At 41.9% G+C, this 20,733-nt stretch overlaps 1 protein-coding gene across 1 annotated transcript; it reads left to right on the plus strand.

Moving 5' to 3' along the window:
• Positions 1-633: 633 nt before the first annotated feature.
• Positions 634-19,024, plus strand: LOC117471828 (mothers against decapentaplegic homolog 6-like). The gene is made up of 4 exons (XM_034117064.1): positions 634-2,055; positions 3,569-3,622; positions 4,111-4,188; positions 17,617-19,024. The coding sequence occupies exons 1-4, from the start codon at positions 1,308-1,310 to the stop codon at positions 18,276-18,278; spliced, it is 1,542 nt and encodes a 513-aa protein (XP_033972955.1). The 5' UTR covers positions 634-1,307; the 3' UTR covers positions 18,279-19,024.
• Positions 19,025-20,733: the final 1,709 nt, after the last annotated feature.

Genomic DNA, 20,733 nt, shown 5'->3' on the forward strand with positions numbered 1-20,733 from the left:
ACTTATTTTCTGAATAATAATAGCTCTTTATATTTTGGATATTGTCTTGATATAATTTCACCAATTTATTTAAAACTTGTCAAATGGGACTTTTGCAATGCTACACAACCAGTTAATCGATATATTAAATAAAAATATTTTATTGTGATGATGAAGCAGACGAAAAACAAGGATCACTTTTTTAATGATAAAAGTTTCCAATAAAACCTATTATACATGATATACTTATTATTTAAAAACTCCTATTTACCTTTAAGGATAAGGTAATAGTTTTAGTGTAAATAATGATTATATATGGAAAGTATAAATCTAAATTATTAAAAATAATAAAATAACTTATAGCTGACTCAAAAAGCTTCTTTCAAAGTAACTCAACTGAATGTTGCAGTTATATATGCAATTTCAATGGAGGATATTATTTTGGATCACAACAGAAAAACAACACTTCTTCACCCTTTTTCTGTAATTGTGGACAATTTACTTTAAAACTATGTATGTTGACATTACTTGCTTTTATTTTGAAAATCACAGTCGATTAAGCCTAGTTGGATTCTTTTAAACTTGATTGTACTGTGTGTGCAGCAGGAGCGTGTTTCTGTGTGTGTTTGTGTGCGTGTGCATGTGTGTGTGCGTCCGAAAGGGACTTGCAGGGGAGTGGAGAGTGGAGTAATTCCAGCTCTCTTTAAAACAACTTCTCAGCACGGAATCCGTCCCGGAGTTTGGCACAGGAGTCCCAGACCATCTCGTTACCCAGGGACTCTGCAGCGGGAATATTGTTTCACCACAGCATCAGAAATCTTCGGGATTTCGAAAGGTTTATTTCGGGGTGAAGGAAGGATTTTACGGTTCAAGGGGTTCACGAAGCTCAAGGAGAGACTCTGGAACACTTTTGGATTAATGTTTCTGTCGCTCTGTTTGTTACTGTAAACTGATACTGCTCCTGGAGTGGACTAACTATGGTTTGTGGATTGTGTGCAGGACCTCCACAGTGTTGGGGAGCTGAATGCTGTGTGAGAGGGCTGGCAAAAGTTGTGGCTTAATTGAGTTGGCGACAGCAGGTCACCGAGCAGTGGCTGTGTGTAGCCGTCTCCTTCTCCAGACCTGAAGTGATATGTTTAACGCAGCGCATGATTGAAGATTTCTTTCTAATGCTGCTGGAGAGCCAGAAAACGGCGACCACCGGCTGCGCATGTTGTGCGCACCCTGCACAAACCCCCGGTCTTATGCTACGAGTGTAAATCGATGTGGCATCTCCCGAGACCCGGACGGGACCGACAGGACACATCCAAAACTGTCTAGGTTGTCGTATGTTCAAGTCGAAACGCGCAGGTCTTGTACGGCGACTCTGGAGAAGCCGTCTGGTCACCGAGAGCGACGGGCGGGATGGAAGCAGACGAGGTGAGGGGAGACGGGACGGGCCGTGTGGCAGACACTCAGGAAAGCTCCACAGACACGAGCAGCGGCCGGTGACACACACTGACCCGGCTCCAGGACTCACGGGGGAGGCTGTAGACCTGACGGAGAGCCCCGAGAGGGAGGAAGAGGAGCAGCCTGACGATGACCGTGCTGCGGGGGCCATGTGCGTCTCGGAGCACAGAGGCGCTCGGCGGGGACAGGAGGGCGACGGTAGGACGGTGACGTGTTGTTTGTTTGGGGAATGGGATATCAGACCTCGGAGCCCGTATTGGGCCCCGAGGAAAGACGGAGGGGGCGCTTGTCAGTGCGCACCGAGGCATACGGGGCTGGAGGAGGAACTTGCGAGCACTGCTCATGCTTTTTTGAAAAGACTCAAGGAGAAATCTCTGGATACTTTGGTGAAGGCTGTGGAGACCAGAGGAGGGATACCCAGTGAGTGTGTCATGGTGCCGAGCAGTGAGCTGCGGCTCGGGGCTCAGCACATCTCTCCGCAGGACCTCCTGTGTAAGGTGTACCGCTGGAGCGACCTGCCTCTCTCAGGCCGCCTCAAAACGCTCAACCACTGCCAGAGCTTCGGCGCAGGGGACGGGGCAAAGGTGTGCTGCAACCCCTATCACTACAGCCGCCTATGTGGGCCAGGTAAGGTCATCAACAGTGGGGGGGGGGGGCTTTAAATCAGAAGGCCCTGAATCTATCTAGAGGAGACTTTATCCCTCAGAAAATACCTTTCAACTTGATTAGTGACAACAATAGATAGCGATACGTGTATGCCATGTCATCCTGTCATTATGACCTGTAAACAACACATTAAACATCACGAGGGCCCCTGGAACTCCCCAAGAACTCTGTTATTGTCCAAACTCGCAGAGAGTATTATTCTCAAATTGAAGTGCGTCATACATGTAAATAGATTTCATGCAACATAAATATTGATGGACCAGAATGGAATTAATGATAATTTCCCTATCAGATTGTCATTACCCTGCAGCCAGCAGCTCAACAACAATGTTGTTATTTTTGATTAAAGTGTAAGAAAAACGTCACAATCATGAAAAAAAGACCCATTAAGTTAATTTTCTAGTACCCTACTTTTCTTCATCTTATTGAAGCACAACACTGGAAAGCCATGCAAGAGAATAAATATCACTTAAACTCTTCTCGTGTTTCACTGCCTGCCCTGAAGTTTTGCAACATTTTTATAATTCTAGCTTTTACTTTAGTCAACCATTACTTTGATTTCCTTTCCACATTCCAAACACATTACACATTTATTTAAATTTGCGCAAAACTTTGCTGCTTCCCACATCATCCAATTGAAGGTCGCTCTCAAGTTGCACTTAGGCTCTTTTTTCTCTGACAAGGAGGTCCTCCTCTTGTTATTTAGGTGAAGGAGTGCCGATAATATACAGTTTGCATAGTGCTGGCGCCAGACTGACTCGCTGGGTATCTGACTGACTGAGGACTCCGGCAATTACTGGCTCTGCTCTTAAAGGGGCCGCAGCCACAAACCCAGGTCCACTTTGGACTGCAGGGACTCTCCCAGCAGCATTGCTTTTTAAGTTTACAGAAGCTGCTTTCATACAGAAGACATCCTGTCTATGTGGATGAACATTTCTGGCTAAAACCTTTATGAAAAAATAAGAGAAGCAGAGGATCAAACTGAAAACTCTAAGAATCAAATACATTTAGAAAGATGTTCAGTGGGATGATACAACATCAGATTGGATCTGTACAATTTAACTGATAGGAGTTCAAAATCCAATCCAATCTAATCCATTTGATTTCTATAGCGCATTTCTAAAAGAAAAGGAAAGACAATGCATGTTTACAGTTATGCAATTATGTACTTGGCACAAATGGCTCCTTAGGTTTAAGGTACAAAGAAACAAGTTGTTTAAATAGTCTGAGAGTAAAGACTTATGTGATTTAGATTGGATTGAGGATGAAGTTAATTTATTTAATCTTCTTCCATTTATTTAACAAAATGTTCAGTTTAAATGAATCAAATGCTTGTGTACATAATCAGTTGTGTAAGACTTTTGATTGTATCATTCAGCAGCTAAGCGAAAGCATAATTGGTTCTCAGTGTTCTTTCTCAGTTGCTCATTGAAGACCATACAGCCCTTAACCTTAACTTGTGTTGTATTTCCAGAATCACCTCCTCCCCCATACTCTCTGTCCCGTTCAGACGAACACAAGCCACTGGGTGAGTTTGGAACCACATTGTAAAAGAGAGGGTCACCATCATATTTTTAGACTGAAAACACAAATTATCTTTGACATGCTGCTTGTGTTAAAGGGGTCATAGCATTGGTCGAGTTTTACCTGAGCTCATCTTTTGTTTTGATGTGTCTGACATCTGGAGTTTATAATAGGGAGGCTCTGTTTGTGCAAACAGGCAGTCTGCTCTGTAGTTTGAGGGACTGCTTACAGTATGGTTCCAACTAATGCACATTCATTCATCTTTAACTGTCATCCTCAAAGGGATACAGTGTGATCTTAAACTTGTTTTTGGTACAAATAATCCAAATTGTTTGGACATATAAAACTTAAAATAAACACATTTGATTAACTGTAGCCAGCAAAGGTTTGGTTTTTACTTGAAAAATGGCTTAAAACTGACATCTGTCACCAAAAAACAAACTTTGATCAATATCTCACTCTTTTACTGTGTGTTTTTTCTACTTTCACCAGACTCAAATCTGTCTTACACTGAAGCTGTGCCCCCCCTCGCCTCCAATCCGCCTCACCCGACGCCAAGAGACTACACAGGTGAGTCACTTGCTTCACTACTGCAGAGCAGCATGAACATTGTGACCAGGCAGATGTTTGATTCAGCAAAGTCTGAAGTTTGATTCATATACTCTTTAGAAGTGAACTTTTCACCACAAATAAGTTTGGAAGCCCAGATTGAGGAACTTTTGGAGTTGTGCATTCTCAGACGCAGACTCTCATGCATGCAAACTCGCAGAGCACGCATCCACTCTGAATGTTTAGATAGAAGGATACATTACATTTATTGGAGTTATTAAGTTTGACTTTACTTTGTGTTTTCAAAGGCTGTTAAGACGAACAAAAAGTCGACAGCATAGAGCTTCTATTGTGGGGTGGGTCTGGGGTCTCTCGCTATCTAGATGCCACAGCAGTGTAGCCTTTCTGTCTCTCTTTCCCCGACTCTCCCTCACTCCATACGCTTTCTCCAGAGCAAAATATTTCACTGGGATGAAGCTGCTCCCAATCCGCTTTGCCTCTCCAACCACCCATCCCCCTCTTTCCCTCTTTCTTCCCTCAAATCCCTCCATTCCTCTTGGCAATTGAGCAGTGGAAAGAGGCTGGCATTTTGGGGGCGGGGGAGCCGAGCAGCTCTGATGAGGCGGAGGTGTAGAGTTTTGTGTGCGTGTATATGTGGAAAGAGGGGGGCCGAGGGCTGCGTTTGGACAGGAAACAGCCCCCTCTAGATGATGAAACTGGAGCTTTATTTGTTTACGTGCTGGGGTCGGGTGGAGAGGTCCTTGTAGCGTTAGAAGAAACCCACAAACCCACTCGATCAAGCCTCCCCGGACTCACTTGTGGACGGTGTTGAAAGGTGAATGGGCACCTATGAAGTCTGCGTAGTGTAAGTCACCACATCACGGCCTTTCTGAAGAGTGTGCTGCTCTCCAGTGAGACTTTCTTTTGGAATTGTTTGTCCGTGGTGCCCAGAAATGTACTTTTTGTGTCGTTGAAAACATTTTACGAGTCCTCCTGTTGCACACATCACCACTTTTAGAAGATATAAGGTATTACTTGTGAAAAAAGAAGATTTTTTGCTTGGATCAAGCTTTCAAGGTGTTTAATTTCCCAACATGAAGGCCTAAAAGTAGTGCTTACACCTCTATTTATCATTTACTTTGTGAACCTAAAATAATCCGTCTACTCACAGTTTGTACCTTTTTAATTGTAGAATGTAATTTACAAACAAATGCAGACATGACCTCAGTGTCCATCTCTTTACGGTCCTGTTTTCAATGTTTTAATATAGAACAGAGGGTTAAGATAAGTAATTGACATGTCTTTTTAATATTAAAAATCACACTCTTTGACCTCCATTACACACTTTTGGGTTTTGTAAAAATCTGCCTAATTTCGAAATGACTTTAAAGATGATTTAACGGAGAACAGTGTTATTATTAAAAACGTAATCATCAAAGATCTGTTCAGTCAAGGTCACAGGGGAGAGGATAACTTTATTGTCTGCCTGTTGAAATGAGTGGAAATGGATCAGTTTTCTGTTAAGATCTGGTATGTTTGTGTGATTTTCTGTGTGTGTGTGTGTGTGGTCTCTGATCCCCTGCCCCCCGCACCAGAATGCTGGAGCCGAGAACTGGAGCTCAGGCCAAGTGCAAGACTAGGAAAGAGACTAAACAGACGTGGCCAAGTATTCTGCGTGGAGCTTTTGTCTTCAACTCTGACATATATAAGACTTTTCATTTGAGTTACAGCTGGTATAATAACAGGACATATGCCGAACATAAAGCTTGTATAAAAGAATGTACTGTAGCCTTAAAAATACAAAGCACAAACCCCTTTATGTTGGTAATCTTTCAAGAGTGTAAATGAATCCTTTTATGCAGGTGATCCTCTGGTGTATTTTTAAAACCCTGTGATGTTTTCTTTAGAACAAATACAAGCATTGAACATGTGCTCTGGCACTTCAGCATCTTTGTTTTATTCCTATATGTATCCTAGCTTTAAGGAGAAAAAAGGCTGCAGCAGCAGGGTGTGGTCCATACATACCTTTGCCCTGGCCTCTTTTATCATTCGATCAGCTAGCGCTCCCTTTAAAGTGCAGCAAACAGCAAGGCTTTGAAAAGGGAAATGTCTGCTGGAAGTTTAGTAGGCTGATATCTACACTTTGTGTTGGAGTACCTCTGTGACTCCAACACAAAGTGTCATTCAGCTGTTTATTTTCTGTGTGTGTGTGTGTGTGTGTGTGTGTGTGTGTGTGTGTGTGTGTGTGTGTGTGTGTGTGTGTGTGTGTGTGTGTGTGTGTGTGTGTGTGTGTGTGTGTGTGTGTGTGTGTGTGTGTGTCCTGATAGAACCCCTATGTGAGTCCTGCGAGATGATCTTATCACTAACTCAGACAGGAATTCCTCCCTTTCTCACACACACACACACACACACACACACACACACACACACACACACACACACACACACACACACACACACACACACACACACACACACACACACACATGATTAGCTGGAATGAAGTCAAAGTTCTGCTTTCATCATTGATATATAACTATAGTAAAAGCTGAATGCTTGCTGTATTGTATTTAACATAGCTACTGTGGACTCTCTGCAGTTTTTTCCCCGAATGTCATTCCCTGTTGTGATACAGCATTACATGTTTGGTATTGAAGATGATGAAAAACGCTACTGCAGCTTCTACAGACTGAAAATGACGTCTGCAGGAAAGATGTGTCATTAAATTGACAAAAAATTACAAAATGAATTCCTTCCCAATAAAATCGGGCTAACAATTGCCGTTTTATCCTATGACCTCCGTACAAGATCTGGAGAATAAGGCACACACTTTGTCCGGGGTTTCCCTTTATCAGATGTAGCACACATCAGGATTGTGTCAGATAAATACTCAGTTTGGTTTTGAGGAGGGGTAAAGCCTGGGTAAAACATACCAAAAACAGGACATGTCTGTAGAATCAGTTTTTCGCCGGGGAAATCTCTAAGCACCACAATACTTATATACTCCAGAATGCTATTTTGACACATATTGTACCATATAAAGTACAATATAAATACAGGGGTCACTTGTTAAAATCAATATTTCTGTTTTAATTTTGTTTTTCTAAAATTATTTTTTGTGTATTAAGTCCAGGGAAAGTCAATTAAACTAGTGTTGGGTTGGTTTGATAAAATATCTATATCATTTTACTTAATATTTTTATAAATATTTTCTCTGCACTCAAGGGAATATCAATCATACTTGTTATTCGATTTTTGATGCTGCCCAAGTTCATGATGGGATTTTGATTAAATTAAGATTAGTGGTTCAACTCTCCTATAAACACAAATGAGACTGATGAGAATGATGCCATTTTTATCTGAAATAATTTTAGAGTGTACGAGGACAATGCCAAAAGAGTTAGTGATGTCTTTGTCAGCTCTCACATCATATGACATCATTGTTCTTGTCAAACGTCTGTCCACCTTGTTGTCATTAGGCTCCGGCTTTCGGACATGTGGAAACAAGTAAACCAATGATACTTAGTGGACATTAGTATGGCCTCGATGCACTGAAGTAAGACAAGAAGACTGCTCCCTCTCTGCCCTCAGTAATCATATTTTGGTGGCTTGTTTGCTTAAGCAGAGCAAGGTATCAGCCAAACATCCTGTCTCAAAGCCCTGTCTGCACTCGCTGCAGCATTAACCCCATGAATTGGCCCTTTGACTGATGGGGCACGGCCCAGGAATGTTGGGAAATTGGGAAGGTGAGGGGGAGTAAGGGTCTCGGAGTGAAAGAGGTGGGAGGGGGGATCAGGGGGTCTGACTCTGGAGAGTGACACCTGATACATGTTTGAACATATCGCCGTTAATACTTAAGAAACACGGAGCTGAGCCGACATTCTTGGAAGCTTGGGAGACAATTTTAAGAGTTCGGCTGCACCGTGCTGTTTTAGTGAGTTTAGCTCAGAAAGTGTGAAGCTGTCCAGGTCAGTCCAGGTTGACACAGTTGGACATGGTTTTTGTAAATCATCTGCTGAGGCTCGCGAGTAAAGACTTGAGTCACGGACGCATGAATATTAAATAAGATACCTTTGTAGAATTCACTTCAATATTTTGTCTTGCGAAGGGAAAAATAGCACAGAGACAGAAAGTATACAGCCAAGAGATGCTGCGTCCACTGAGAATGTATCTGTGTACGTCTGGACGGGTCCTCTCAGTGACCTGAACCTCCAGCCTGTTTTCTGGCATGCGTACAACACTTGCTCTTATGCCTGACTGAGACACATTAGACTATGGAATTCAACATCAAGTGCTGGCCCATTAAGCATTTGCCATTTCCTCAAATATTTTCCATCACTGTACAAGCAGGGTACGCAGCACACAACTCACTCAGAGCTCTGTTATGTCAGTCTGGTCAATTTCTCCTGAAGTCTTTGAATTTTTTCACATTTACGCTCACTGCCAAAATGTAAACAATGTTATTAAAACCCTGTCTCCTGGTTTATACACAGCTAATGTGGAACAGCAATAATTGTAATGAGGAAATGTTGTTACCGAATGTAACAGTGAAATGTTTACTGACAAAGTATTTTATTTGTTTTGCCCCCAAAATGGCAGCTCCTGCGATACAATATCCATTCATTTTGACTACCGCATTATTAAACATTTTATGGTTGGTTCAGTCAATGCCAACACTTTTTAAGGAACGATTATGGTCTCTGTTTATACAGATTAAGTTATTAAGTCATTTAGTAATACCACAATCTTGCCTTGACCTTGACCAAAGTGTTTTTGTTGCCTAACTCTAACCGCAGGCAGGACTCAGGGTGCAAACCTCGGTTTCTCTTGTCAAAGTCCTGCTCTTTGTCCATCCATCATCCAACACAAGCACCTTTCGATGGCTCCAGGAGTAATTCAATGTAGGGTGTTTGTCACCACAACTCATGGGAAAACAGTTTAGTACTTTATTCATAATTCAAATTATTTCCATGACACAGTTTGTTATTATCTGTAAATAATCACAGCAACAGTAAAGTCAGATGTTTTAAAAATGAAACAAACTTTACTGCTTTAATGTCTGATGGTTTGTTTGTTTGTTCCTTTTGAACTAGAAACCATTAGCTGATCCACACATGTTATAAAATAAGAAATGAATAGAGAGATAATTAGAAAGGGGAGAAGTGAGATGAAAGGTAATATTGATGTTCAGAAACAGTCAACATTCATACCTCTAAAATACTTGTGCTCCAAGTATTTGAGGGTGTCTGAGGTTGAGCAGGAAAGGATAGATATCATGCTTAACGTCAAACCCAGATCTAAAAGGAAGAAACAAAAGCATAAATGTATACATTTAATTTCCTATTTTTTTAACATTTTAGTTTCTGGGGGTTGATGTTGGTTTTTCGTACATTACGTCTTCGTAGACGCAGTACTCCTTCATGTCTTTGTTAACAAAATGGTTCAAGAGGCAGGTTTTTTGCAGCATGCATTCATGTTCTCGAAGCCTTTGATTTTGACTGACAATGAATCAAGAGCCTTTGACCTTTTTGACATCAGAAACCATTGTGATTATCAAGTAGAGACTGTCTTATATTTTGCAGATCATGTATTCATCAGCTTTGTTCCCATCTATTGCTCCTCTTTCCTTCGCGTGTTCAGACCAACTTTTACTGTTCTTTGTCTTAGTGTTAATTCTTCTTCTCCCCTTGCAGCCTCTGCTGTTTGTTGTACGCACATTTTAGCTCTCTTTCTCTCCGTCTCTCTAACTCTTATACTCGCCCCCTCTCTTTTAGTCCATGTTGTCAGGCCATCACAATTTAAAATAAGGTTTAAATTACAGGACTGGCTGTGGCTTTCCGTTGTTCCCTCAGAGTTTTTGCCAACCAGCAATTTGGCTTTTAATGGAATCCTGCCATGCTGCTGAACCTAAAGATTCTTTGCAGATGTCGACAGGCTCTCTGACTCTAAGACATGTAGGAAACTGTCGCCTGTGCTGCAGAGTGCAATGCTGTGTTAGGACTCGGGAGTGAAGAAAACTTTTGAAGGAGTTTTCAAACGATTGAGCTGCCTGTTGTTAGTGAGAACAATTGAGTGTTTGATTGTGCTGAGCATTCACCCATGATAGTGGAAACTAAACTGACTAAGACGTACAGTATTTAAACTTCACAAGTCAACTTACACCCCCCGATACATCCCCAGGTCTAAATCATCTGTCAGCTCACTGCTTGTTTTTACTTCCAGCATCTTCTTTACTGTTACTCTCATCTCCTTTACAGTCATTTCCATCTGGACCAGGTAGCTGCTTACTGCAAAACATCTTTCATTGATTGCATTCTACCTGCACTAAATGAAAGACTGAGAAAGTAAGCAACAAACTAGTGAACCTAGTGAAGTATTTAGCTGCTAAAGAGACAGATATTTTTCTTGGGATTTACTGGAGACAGTAGTACATCAGGTTGAGTTGCTTCACTCCCCATTTAAAGTAGATTTCATGAGGGAAATGTTTACATGCAGTGTATTGTTATTATAAATGTTCTCTGAGGTAACTCTACTAAATCATCCTACAGTCTGCGTGTCCGGCCCTGACTGTGCAAGTTACGTAAAGGGATTGTGTATTGTATTGTCCACAGTCTTGTTTTTCTATACCACTGGACTTTCCCATTTAGATAATTCTCGCAAATTTTAGAAAGAATTTCATTATGCCTTCTTCATGGAAGAACAAATGAATCTATTCCACCGATAAATGTGTGTAATTATGTTGTGAGGATTGAAGGCCATATAATGGACCACGTGAGGCTCAATGAGAGACTTGTCAACTTGACCCCTGTGACTGGCTGAGCGGGGGGAGGAAGTGTCGAGGAAGAGGGCCTGTCCAGGAATGTGTTGGGAGGGGAGGCCTGTCAACTGCAGAGCTCCGCTTCTCTGGGTCTGCTTATATGTCTCTATTCAGATTTAAAGGTCACCTATTGTGCAAAATCCACTTTTTCATGTCTTTTATACATAAACATGTTTCCCCTCTGTGTGATGAGATTCTGAAAGTTTCAGGAAAAACGATTCTCTCACTTTTTGTCCTGATCCATTTATATAAAAACCTGTCTGTAAATGAGCTGATCAGATTTTGTCCACTTTATGATGTCATAACGATCTTTTGGCTTGTGTAACCATTAGCCAATAACCAACCAAGGTAACAACCCCCCCCCACCTTATCACCTGAATCTCCTCCTAGAGCACCATTGTGTTCTTTTTAACCAAATATCTCTCAGAGGGGCGTGGGGAGTGGCTCCTTATTTTCATCTAAAGTAAAAGACAGAGAATCAGCCCTTTTGAAACAGGGCTGAAACAGAGGGGATTATGGGATGCTACAATGCATGATCTGTTTGGTGTTTGGAGCCAAACACTTCAGAGACATGTTTTGTATATATCTGAGACCTATAATATATTGATGAAAACAGTATAATAGGGGACCTTTAATATCATCTATCTATAAGTTGTTTGTGCAAAACTTTGTTGTAAATTAGTCTGAAAGTTACAATCTACAATTGTCCTTACTGAACTGTCTTAGTCCAGCCTGATTTATGTCTCAGTGTCATGATACCTGGGTGTGCGTGTCTCTGGTTTCTCTGTACGTAACTCTTGATGGAAATGTAACCACATGTATAGGGGCTTCTCAGGCTATGCACACGCCACATGAACTGTGAAAGAGCCGCTATGATTGTTGATAGTGAAGACAACATGTAACAGGCTGAAGATGAATGTTCTCCTTATCAAAAAATGGTCAACAGATTAGCTCATCCTCATCTAGCAAAGCCATTTCCAGGGCAGACTTTGATGTGATTGTTTTCCCCACTGAACATGATTACATCAGGACCAGGAATGCAGCAATCGATCAAACAATCTCCTCTAACACTGGTGCAACAACAGTGAAGAGATAGAGCCTGTGCAGGACAATAAATCACTTCATGCTGTAGCTGCTGTGACACCTTAATGCACTGGAGAAGTATCATTTAGGATTCAGTCCCACCCTCCACCTGCTTAGCTGGTTGAGTTGCACAAAAAAACTGTTGCAAATGTTGCACTGAACTTGAACTTCAATGAGGAAGTTATTTATGTATTAGGGATGATTTACAATAACACGCAATCAAAATTTGTTCGGTTTACTCATACTAATTTAGCTTCAGATCTTTCTTCTTCAAAAACTTACCAATAGCTTTTAGCTGCTCATCAAGCCTTCTGACAAATGGGAATAATAACTCAAACAAATCCTTGCACTGTGTTGCCATAATTTAGTTTATGTAAGAAGTGGAATCAATCACTGTGAGGTCTCCCATTGGTTTGTGCACTACAATATCCAAGCCTTGATTTTGTAAATTTGGCCAGCTACGCAGCTCCACCCAGCTTTATTTTCTGTTTACTCCAAATGGGACCATCATTTACAAAATGCACGTCATGCTCTATTGATGAAGATTTGGAACTTGTGATAGAGACCGTTAACGCGATAGAAAAATCTTTAGTGAGGTAATACTGTAGATCAAGTGAGAAGCAGGGTCATTTTCTCATAGACTTCTATACAATTATTATTATTATTTTTTTTTTTTTTTTTTTAAACAAATGGAGTTGCCTGCAGGTGAGAGAATGCAACTTTAAGGAACTCCTGCATTGGCTCCACTTGGTTGTGGTTAAGTTGTTTGTTAACTGCTTTTTCATTGTGGATCGTTATTTATGGATAAGGAACAGTTTACAACCCTTTTTATGCGTCAGAGCAACTTATTCTAAAATGTACCTGCAGATTTGCTATAAATTTGAACTTGCAAATTTACCATCTCCAATAGCAAAGTTGTTTTGCATGGAGAAGAAACCAGACTGCATCAATGAGAGAGCTGTGTTTCTGAACAACAGCGACTTAACTTTGTGCACGTTCTACGAGATCAAGTTGAGTGATTGGCTGTAAAAGGATATGTCACTTTGTAGATTACTTTTAGTTGATTGAATTGAACCCAGAACTATAACTCTATACAGTTACCTGGCTGGATTCATGTCTCGCTTTCTCTGTTTGATTGTAAATGCTTTATATTTTTTAAGTAGCCAGTGTTAAAGGTCAAACTTGTGCATTAAAACACATTCAATAACTTGGAAATGTGAAATCTGAACAGAAGTTTTAATCATGTAGCTGAATTTGGATTTCAAATGTTATCAATTGACAACAGAAACTTGGTGTCTTGGTGGATGACACATATCAGACATGACAGCAAAGTTAGTCCAGAAAGCAATGATGTATGCAAAGATTCCTTGGCTTAAGTAGTCCGGCACTTTGAAGTAGAAACAGAAATGCAGGAAACTGGTTACTTTCTCTCTTCCTCTTCGAAGAGCTTTCCAAACTACCTCTGAACACGTCTTCCCAGGAATCTTACAGGGACACACAGTTACTTTCCTGTGGCTCGGTTGACCTGCAGGTTCAAGGAATGCGGTCGTCTGTATGAAATAATGGATCGGTGTAGAGGATTGTATTTCTTGTGCAGACGCAGAGGAAGATGTCTGGCTGCAGACTGCAGCAGGCTCCATCGCAAGATCAACTTTACAATGGAAAGAGAAGGAGAAGGAAGGAGTGTGTGTCTGCAAAAATGTGTGTGTTTGTTTGTATGTGTTTGTGAGCCCCGTTGTGTTGGACTGTAAAGCCCATGTCTGGCGATAACGCAGCCCTCTGATGGTAGAGATAGTCGAGACGCCAGCTTAAATGTGGCTTGCTGGATTGAAGTTGCCCTGTAATGATAGTTGTCTCAAACAACACAGAACCTACCATTTGTAGCCAGGGAGGGGTGTTTTTCTTTCCCCCCCCCCCCTTATTTTGTCTTATTCCTACATTTTTAGAGCTCTGAGAGGAAATTTGAGGAAGTTGAATCAAAACAAAGCATCTTAGAGCCGGCCGACAATGGTCAGTAGCTGAATTCTATCCTCCTCTGTCGTCCCTCTGTCCTCCCTCCCCTCCCTCTCCACAACCCACCCACTTCTTTCAGCACAGTGGAAGAGTCTAATAACTGGAGGGGAATCTAATCCTTGGCACTGGATGAAAGACGAGGGTCTCCCTCCCTCCCTCTCTTTCTCACAGTCTCTTTCTCTCCCTTCATTTTTTCCGTGGATGCTGGTTATGCTTGGCAGGTTCTCTCTCTCTCTTTCCCTCTCATTTTCCCGCTCCCTCTTTCACCCAGTCCCTCTTTTTTTTACTCCTCTACGTCCCCCTTTTTCCCCCCTTAACTTTCTTCCTCTCTGTGCAGGTTAGGTTTAGCGCGAGCAAAGTCTCCACTGCTCAGACTGAAGGGATAGAACTAAAGTTAGGGATCTAAAATAAATAGTTGGGCATTTTTGGGAAATATGTATTTTGTTTTCTCGATCAGAATTAGAATATTGATCCCATCTTTGTATTTGCTACATATGGTTAGTCTGCTTAGCTTATTATCAAGACTGGAAACACAAAAGCTGCTAGCCTCTCTCTAAACTTTAAAACATTTGTATATAATTGTTGTTTAATTTATGAATTTAAAAAGTCTTAAGATAACATTTCAAGACGGTGTTATCTTACACCAACAAATAATCTAGGACACCCTGATTGTTTCAACTTTTTTTTCCGTACATATGAAAGAAATGATTGTCACATTCTAGCTGTTTCTAGCAGCATTGTGGTTATGTTGAGCTAAGCTATGATAACCATCTGCTTCCTCGGGCGACATTTATCATACAGATAAAGCACAAGTGGATCAATCTTGTCATACGCAACATTCAACAAGAATGTGCAGGGTATTTCCCAAAGTGTCTTATCATTTCTTTAATATCTGAGAAGAAAGAGGAAAGATGTGTGTTGCTGTCATTGTTTGAAGTCCAGGTCGGACAGTCTGTGGGGAGACAGCCGGAAACTGCCTGCTTGACCCGTTAACTTTGATTGCCATTGCTTTTTATCAGTCCAGAAAAAAAAGCCAGTCCATAAATGTATCTTTTAGACCAAGGCCAATCTCCCCACCTTTGTTTAAGTCTCCAAAAAAACCACTGTGTACCAGGGCGTTTCCGTGAGATTGGCACTAAGAGACAGTGATTTTGAAATGAAATAACAAAGGCTACTTATCTAATTGGTAAACAGAGCTGTTAAATGGTGGTTGGCGTAAACGCTTGCAGTGCGCTGTAATTGCTGCCAGCCCTCACATACAGATGTAGGCACGGCACGCACATTCACACAGTCTCACACTAACACGCGGTTTTTATACTTCCTCCACTGGAACATAAACATGCTGATAACCTCCAGTTTGAACCCGTCTTTTAAAATTCCATTGATGAAGTTTGGTCGCCCACCCTCCCCTTCCTCCGTCCTCCTCCCTCCCTGCTCTCCGTCAGTCTCACACGGCTCATTATACCTGTAGCTGGATGATATCCAGGCTGAGCATGATGACACTAAGGACTGTGCCAGAAACATTAAACATGACATGCTGTACCACTCGCGCTGCCAAACTCTGGACGAAATCATGATGAAGTGGTTTGACTTTAAAACATATCACTCAATCTGCAGAAAACTGTGGCTCTAAATCTGAAAGACAAAAATGCATTACATGTAAGACCAGATAGAAGAAACACAAGTTACATCAAATAGAAGATACAAAAATAAACTTAAATATATGAACAGCATACAAAATTGAAAAGCATCATACTCTTGACTTCAGGTTTCATTAGAAACTTAAAAGCCAGGATTTAATAATATACTGTGTGCAGCATCATTCATTATATGCTGGAAATTAAAGTGTACTACGTCTAAAAAACCCTAAAAAGTCCCAGTTTGTTTTATGTCTTCTTTGGGAATTAATTTGATTGTGAGCTCATAACGTCTCCCTGTGTTTCCCCAGACATGTTTGTGTTGCCTTATTACAGGGAAGAGCATGCCTTGTAAAAGTGTGTGTGTGTGTGTGTGTGTGTGTGTGTGTGTGTGTGTGTGTGTGTGTGTGTGTGTGTGTGTGTGTGTGTGTGTGTGTGTGTGTGTGTGTGTGTGTGTGTGTGTGTGTGTGTATGTAGAAGGAGATAGAGTGAGAGAAAGAGAGAGATCCTGCTAGCTGAGCAGCCTGCTCTCTTATTGGAGCGCTGTAAAAACTCCAGACCGCAGGAGTTGCCAGCCTGGAATTCACTAATGACACACGTGGGCCTCAGATGAGAAGTGCAATTTTGTGTGTGTGTGTGTGTGTGTGTGTGTTGTGTGTGTGTGTGTGTGTGTGTGTGTGTGTGTGTGTGTGTGTGTGTGTGTGTGTGTGTGTGTGTGTATGTGTATGTGTATGTGTATGTGTGTGTGTGTGTGTGTGTGTGTGTGTGTTATAGTCATACTGTTTGGATCAGAAGCCTCAATGTGTGTGTGTACGTGTGCATGTGTGAGGCCCTATCTCATCATCTAGTGTGTATGTGTGTGCTTGTATTTGCTTACAACACTCACACACATCTCCTCCGACTCCGAGTTCTCCGCACTACCACCGCCTCTGTTGCCCCATCCCCCCCGAAACAAAAATGGCGGCTGTGCAAACATAACACACCTAGCCTAATCTCGGTCCTGGTTTCACCCAAAAGCCGCTTGTTAATGGGAGAAGGGCCGCAGCCATTCTGGCCCCTGGTGGATGAAGAGGGGGTGCTTGCGGGAATATGAAAGGAATGGGGCCACAGGCACATGGGTCTTTAAATCCTCTGTGCAATAGAGTCTCTGGAGCAAAATAATGGCATCACTCTGTGTGGGAGTTAATTTGAGCTGATAGCATGAGGGCTGGGGGGTCAAGGGTTCACGGGCTTGCGCTAGGTTGACAGAGAGCTGAATGCTTTCTACCCCCCCACTCCCCTCTTTGCTGGTCCTCTTTAACCCGGGACCTGAAGGAGTGTTATGGAGGGAGATGATGAGGGATGTCAGGGGAGGAAGTGGGCTGTTTAGTGTTGGCCGTTTTAGCCGCCTTTTCAAAATATTCAGATGAGTGACAGATTGAAGGAAAAACTTTAAACGAATGAGAGAAGAAACAGTGAACACAGACGTTCCCTGCAAAGCAAAAGTTCACCGTGTTCACCTATTTTGAAACACATAAACACGCCTCCAGGCTGCGGAAACATAATTCCTGCGAGCCTCACTAAAGGTTTGAGGTTGCACTGAATTTGAATTCAAGCACTGCAAGAAATCATTTACCTTTGTCATGTGAAATGGAAATAAAAGCCATGTTTATCTTGCTGCTGTTTGATTGAAAACAGTAGATTGTAGATTTGTGGTTTTTGTTTGAGGGTTGCTTATGTTCTGCTGAATTCTGACACTGGTCGTGGTCCTGTTGGCATAACTGGTACGAGTATCGATAAGCATTGTTCCAAAATTACGAGGGTTGGGTCATGTTCTGCTTACATAAACACTTGTCTTAGTGCATGCAGTCTTTTTTAACAATGCATATATTAATATTTCAACCTCTCCTCTTCCCTCAGACACTGGTACCTCCATCGGCTCCTCGACTTCCAGCGGACATCGCTCTCACTGGTGCAGCGTTGCCTACTGGGAGCAGCGCACACGTGTTGGTCGCCTTTATCCAGCCTACGAGCCCTCGCTCAACATCTTCTATGACCTACCTCAGGGCACGGGCCTCTGCCTGGGCCAGCTCCACGCCAACGCCTACCACAGCCGCCGCGAGGACCCGGGCAGCCACAGCACGGCAGGTCTGCACGGACACCCCTGCCATGGAAGTGGAGGGAGTAGCAGCAGCAGTAGCAGCAGCAGCAGCAGCAGCGGTGTGCAACAGATTCGCAGTAAAATCGGACACGGAATCGTGCTGAGCCACGAGCCGGACGGAGTGTGGCTTTACAATCGCAGCAAGCACCCAGTGTTTGTACACTCGCCCACCCTGGACCCCCCCAGGGCTCGAGGGCTGAGTGTGAAGAGGGTGATGCCGGGCTTCTCCCTCAAAGTGTTTGACTATGAGCGCTCCAGCTGGATGGCGCAGCACGGCGTGAAGCCTGAGTGCCAGGAGGGGCCCTGGGACCCCCACAGTGTTCGCATCAGTTTTGCTAAAGGATGGGGCCCCTGCTACTCCAGACAGTTCATTACTTCCTGCCCGTGCTGGCTGGAGGTGCTGCTCAACAACCACAGATAGCACACACACACACACAGACTCACACGAGGCTTCCTGACCCATTATCCTTATTGTACTCTACCTAGATTTAATATAAAGTTTATATATTATATAAAATATATTATACATGTAAATACGTGAGTCATTTTTACAATGCAATTATTTATGTATAGTGTAATGTGTATATGGACAAAATAAAAAGGAACAAGAATATGCACTTTTGATTCTACATGCATTACAGTTTCTCAGTGTATATTTTGCAATTTTAAACTGTACAAATAAGACAAAACCTGGTTTATGTTCTCATGATTTAGCAATTCCGTCAAAAGTATGCCATACACACATTGTCAATAAAGTATTTGTATTAAACGAAGGTTTCTGTGATGGTCTTAATAGCTTTAATGGACTAGTTGCTAGTGACAAACACTTTTCTGTTTTCTACTGGAGCAAACCAACAAGTTCTTTTGTTACAGCATGGATGCTCTTTCAGTGTTTATACTATTGCTTCAAGGCACTTGTGAAATGTATACTTAAAGGTTGGAGGTCAAATGTTTAGATTCCATTTCTTACATGTTTCGAATCCAGTTGACATTATTGCAAAGTGAAGACAAAACATTAACTGTGTGTTTGAATTAACTCCTCCCATCTCTACTGAAACACCGCCATCACCAGTCTATCACAGTGGATGAAATAAACACAGCGATTGCGTGTCATTTTCAGTAATGAGACTAGGCAAAATTGTCTCTATCTGCAGTATCTTCCAGGGCTTACATTTGCATAAAGCACACCTCAACATCACTGATATCATAAAGTAAATAAAAGAATGTAAACACAGTAACTATGCAGAGTATAATTAAAGCCCAACACAGCCTTGGACTGCTGGTGTTTCAGTGGTACTATACTAAAATCAGACACTTTTGTCTAGTGAAACCTAGGTCACATGACAACACTTGATTCATCTCTGGTCACTGAGAAAGACCGTGTGATGCAATTAAAATATCAGGAAATCAAGTAGACCTTTGAGCTGAAATTCATTTTGATTACACTCTTCCCAAAGATGAACTTTCATGCTCAAATGTTTCATTGTGGGTGTCTGTGTCAAACTATGTAAACCTATTAAGTTTGAACTATCTGCTTGGCATTAAAAGGGGACGAGTGGCATTGGAAACAGTGAAAGGCGTCCGAGGGCCAGTGGTGAGAAAACAAAGTGCATAACTGAGAAATTACTCAACAAACCACAGCAGGGCACTCAAACTGACTCTGGTAGGAGAACGTTCTGTGTTTACTGCATAATGGCATCCTGTTAGATTTCAATAACATAATTATTTATGGAAACTTATATTAGAAACAATCTAAGCAGTAAGAAGGCCATAATCTTTCTGACGTGTGTTTACGAATCAACAGCAGCACTTCACTCAGCTCAGGCAGTCAGGCATTTTTGTTTTGACCCTGAACCTCTGCAGGCTGCTTTCTGAAACCTGTAATTAACTTTAGCTGTAAAACTAGAGAAGGGTTGATTACAAAGTTGCAGCACTCCTGACGAAAAACATTCAAACATCTCCCCAGTATTACAGCATGAGGAAGAAGAAGAAAAACTATACTACTAAGTCCTCATTGGGGAATTCCGTGTTTTACTGTTGTCACTCATTACACACCCATAAGCCTGAAATAAGGTAGGGGGCTGCCAAATAGTCAGCACTGCGAGCAGTTGGAGGTGTGGTGCCTTGCTCAAGTACACAGGAGTTCAACTGGCTTCTAAAACGCTTGGAGTCTGAGCTAAAATTGATGTAAAACCATGTGTATATCTTAGTTTCTAAAACTTTTATTTAATAGCAGCCAGAAATGGATAAAAACTTTATAAAAGCTCATTCCCACACACACACAACCCAAAAATTCCAATGTATATTTCAGTCTAGGCTCTGTTCTGCTTTTCCAGGCAAAGTGTGGGATTTGTGGTTAGGATACAATTGAAGGATTCAGAGGAGGGATCGGGGTGGGAGAGTTGCTGCTGGCAGAAGCAGTCTAAAAAACTGACCATGTTTCTCTTCCTTCTCTCTTTTGGTTTTCCAATCTGAAAACACCCCTGCCCTGTCTCCTGTCTTAATTGTTTTCCTTTGTCAGGATTCAGAGTCATGGAGACGATGAAACAGATCCAGGCAGCGAGCGGCAGAGGAAGGTTTCTGGCCCTCGTCTTCAGGGCTGCGGTGTGTGCTGACCTCACTGTGAACTGAAGGAAAACGGGCTAATTCTGCCGCTGGCTTTCGAGCTCCACCCCTTCCAACCGTATAATTATCCCTGTCCAGATTATGATGTTATAATTATGTTAATGAATACATCAGGGATGGATAATTAATGGCAGACATTTTCAGTTTATGCTATAAGCAAGATGAGGGATTGCTTAAAGGAACTTACAAAGGTGTTTACAGGAATTATTACTTAACTGCAAATCATGAATGCTTTATATTTTAGTTTTTTA

This window comes from Trematomus bernacchii, unplaced genomic scaffold, assembly GCF_902827165.1.
Source record: "Trematomus bernacchii unplaced genomic scaffold, fTreBer1.1, whole genome shotgun sequence".
Classification (NCBI taxonomy): domain Eukaryota; kingdom Metazoa; phylum Chordata; class Actinopteri; order Perciformes; family Nototheniidae; genus Trematomus; species Trematomus bernacchii.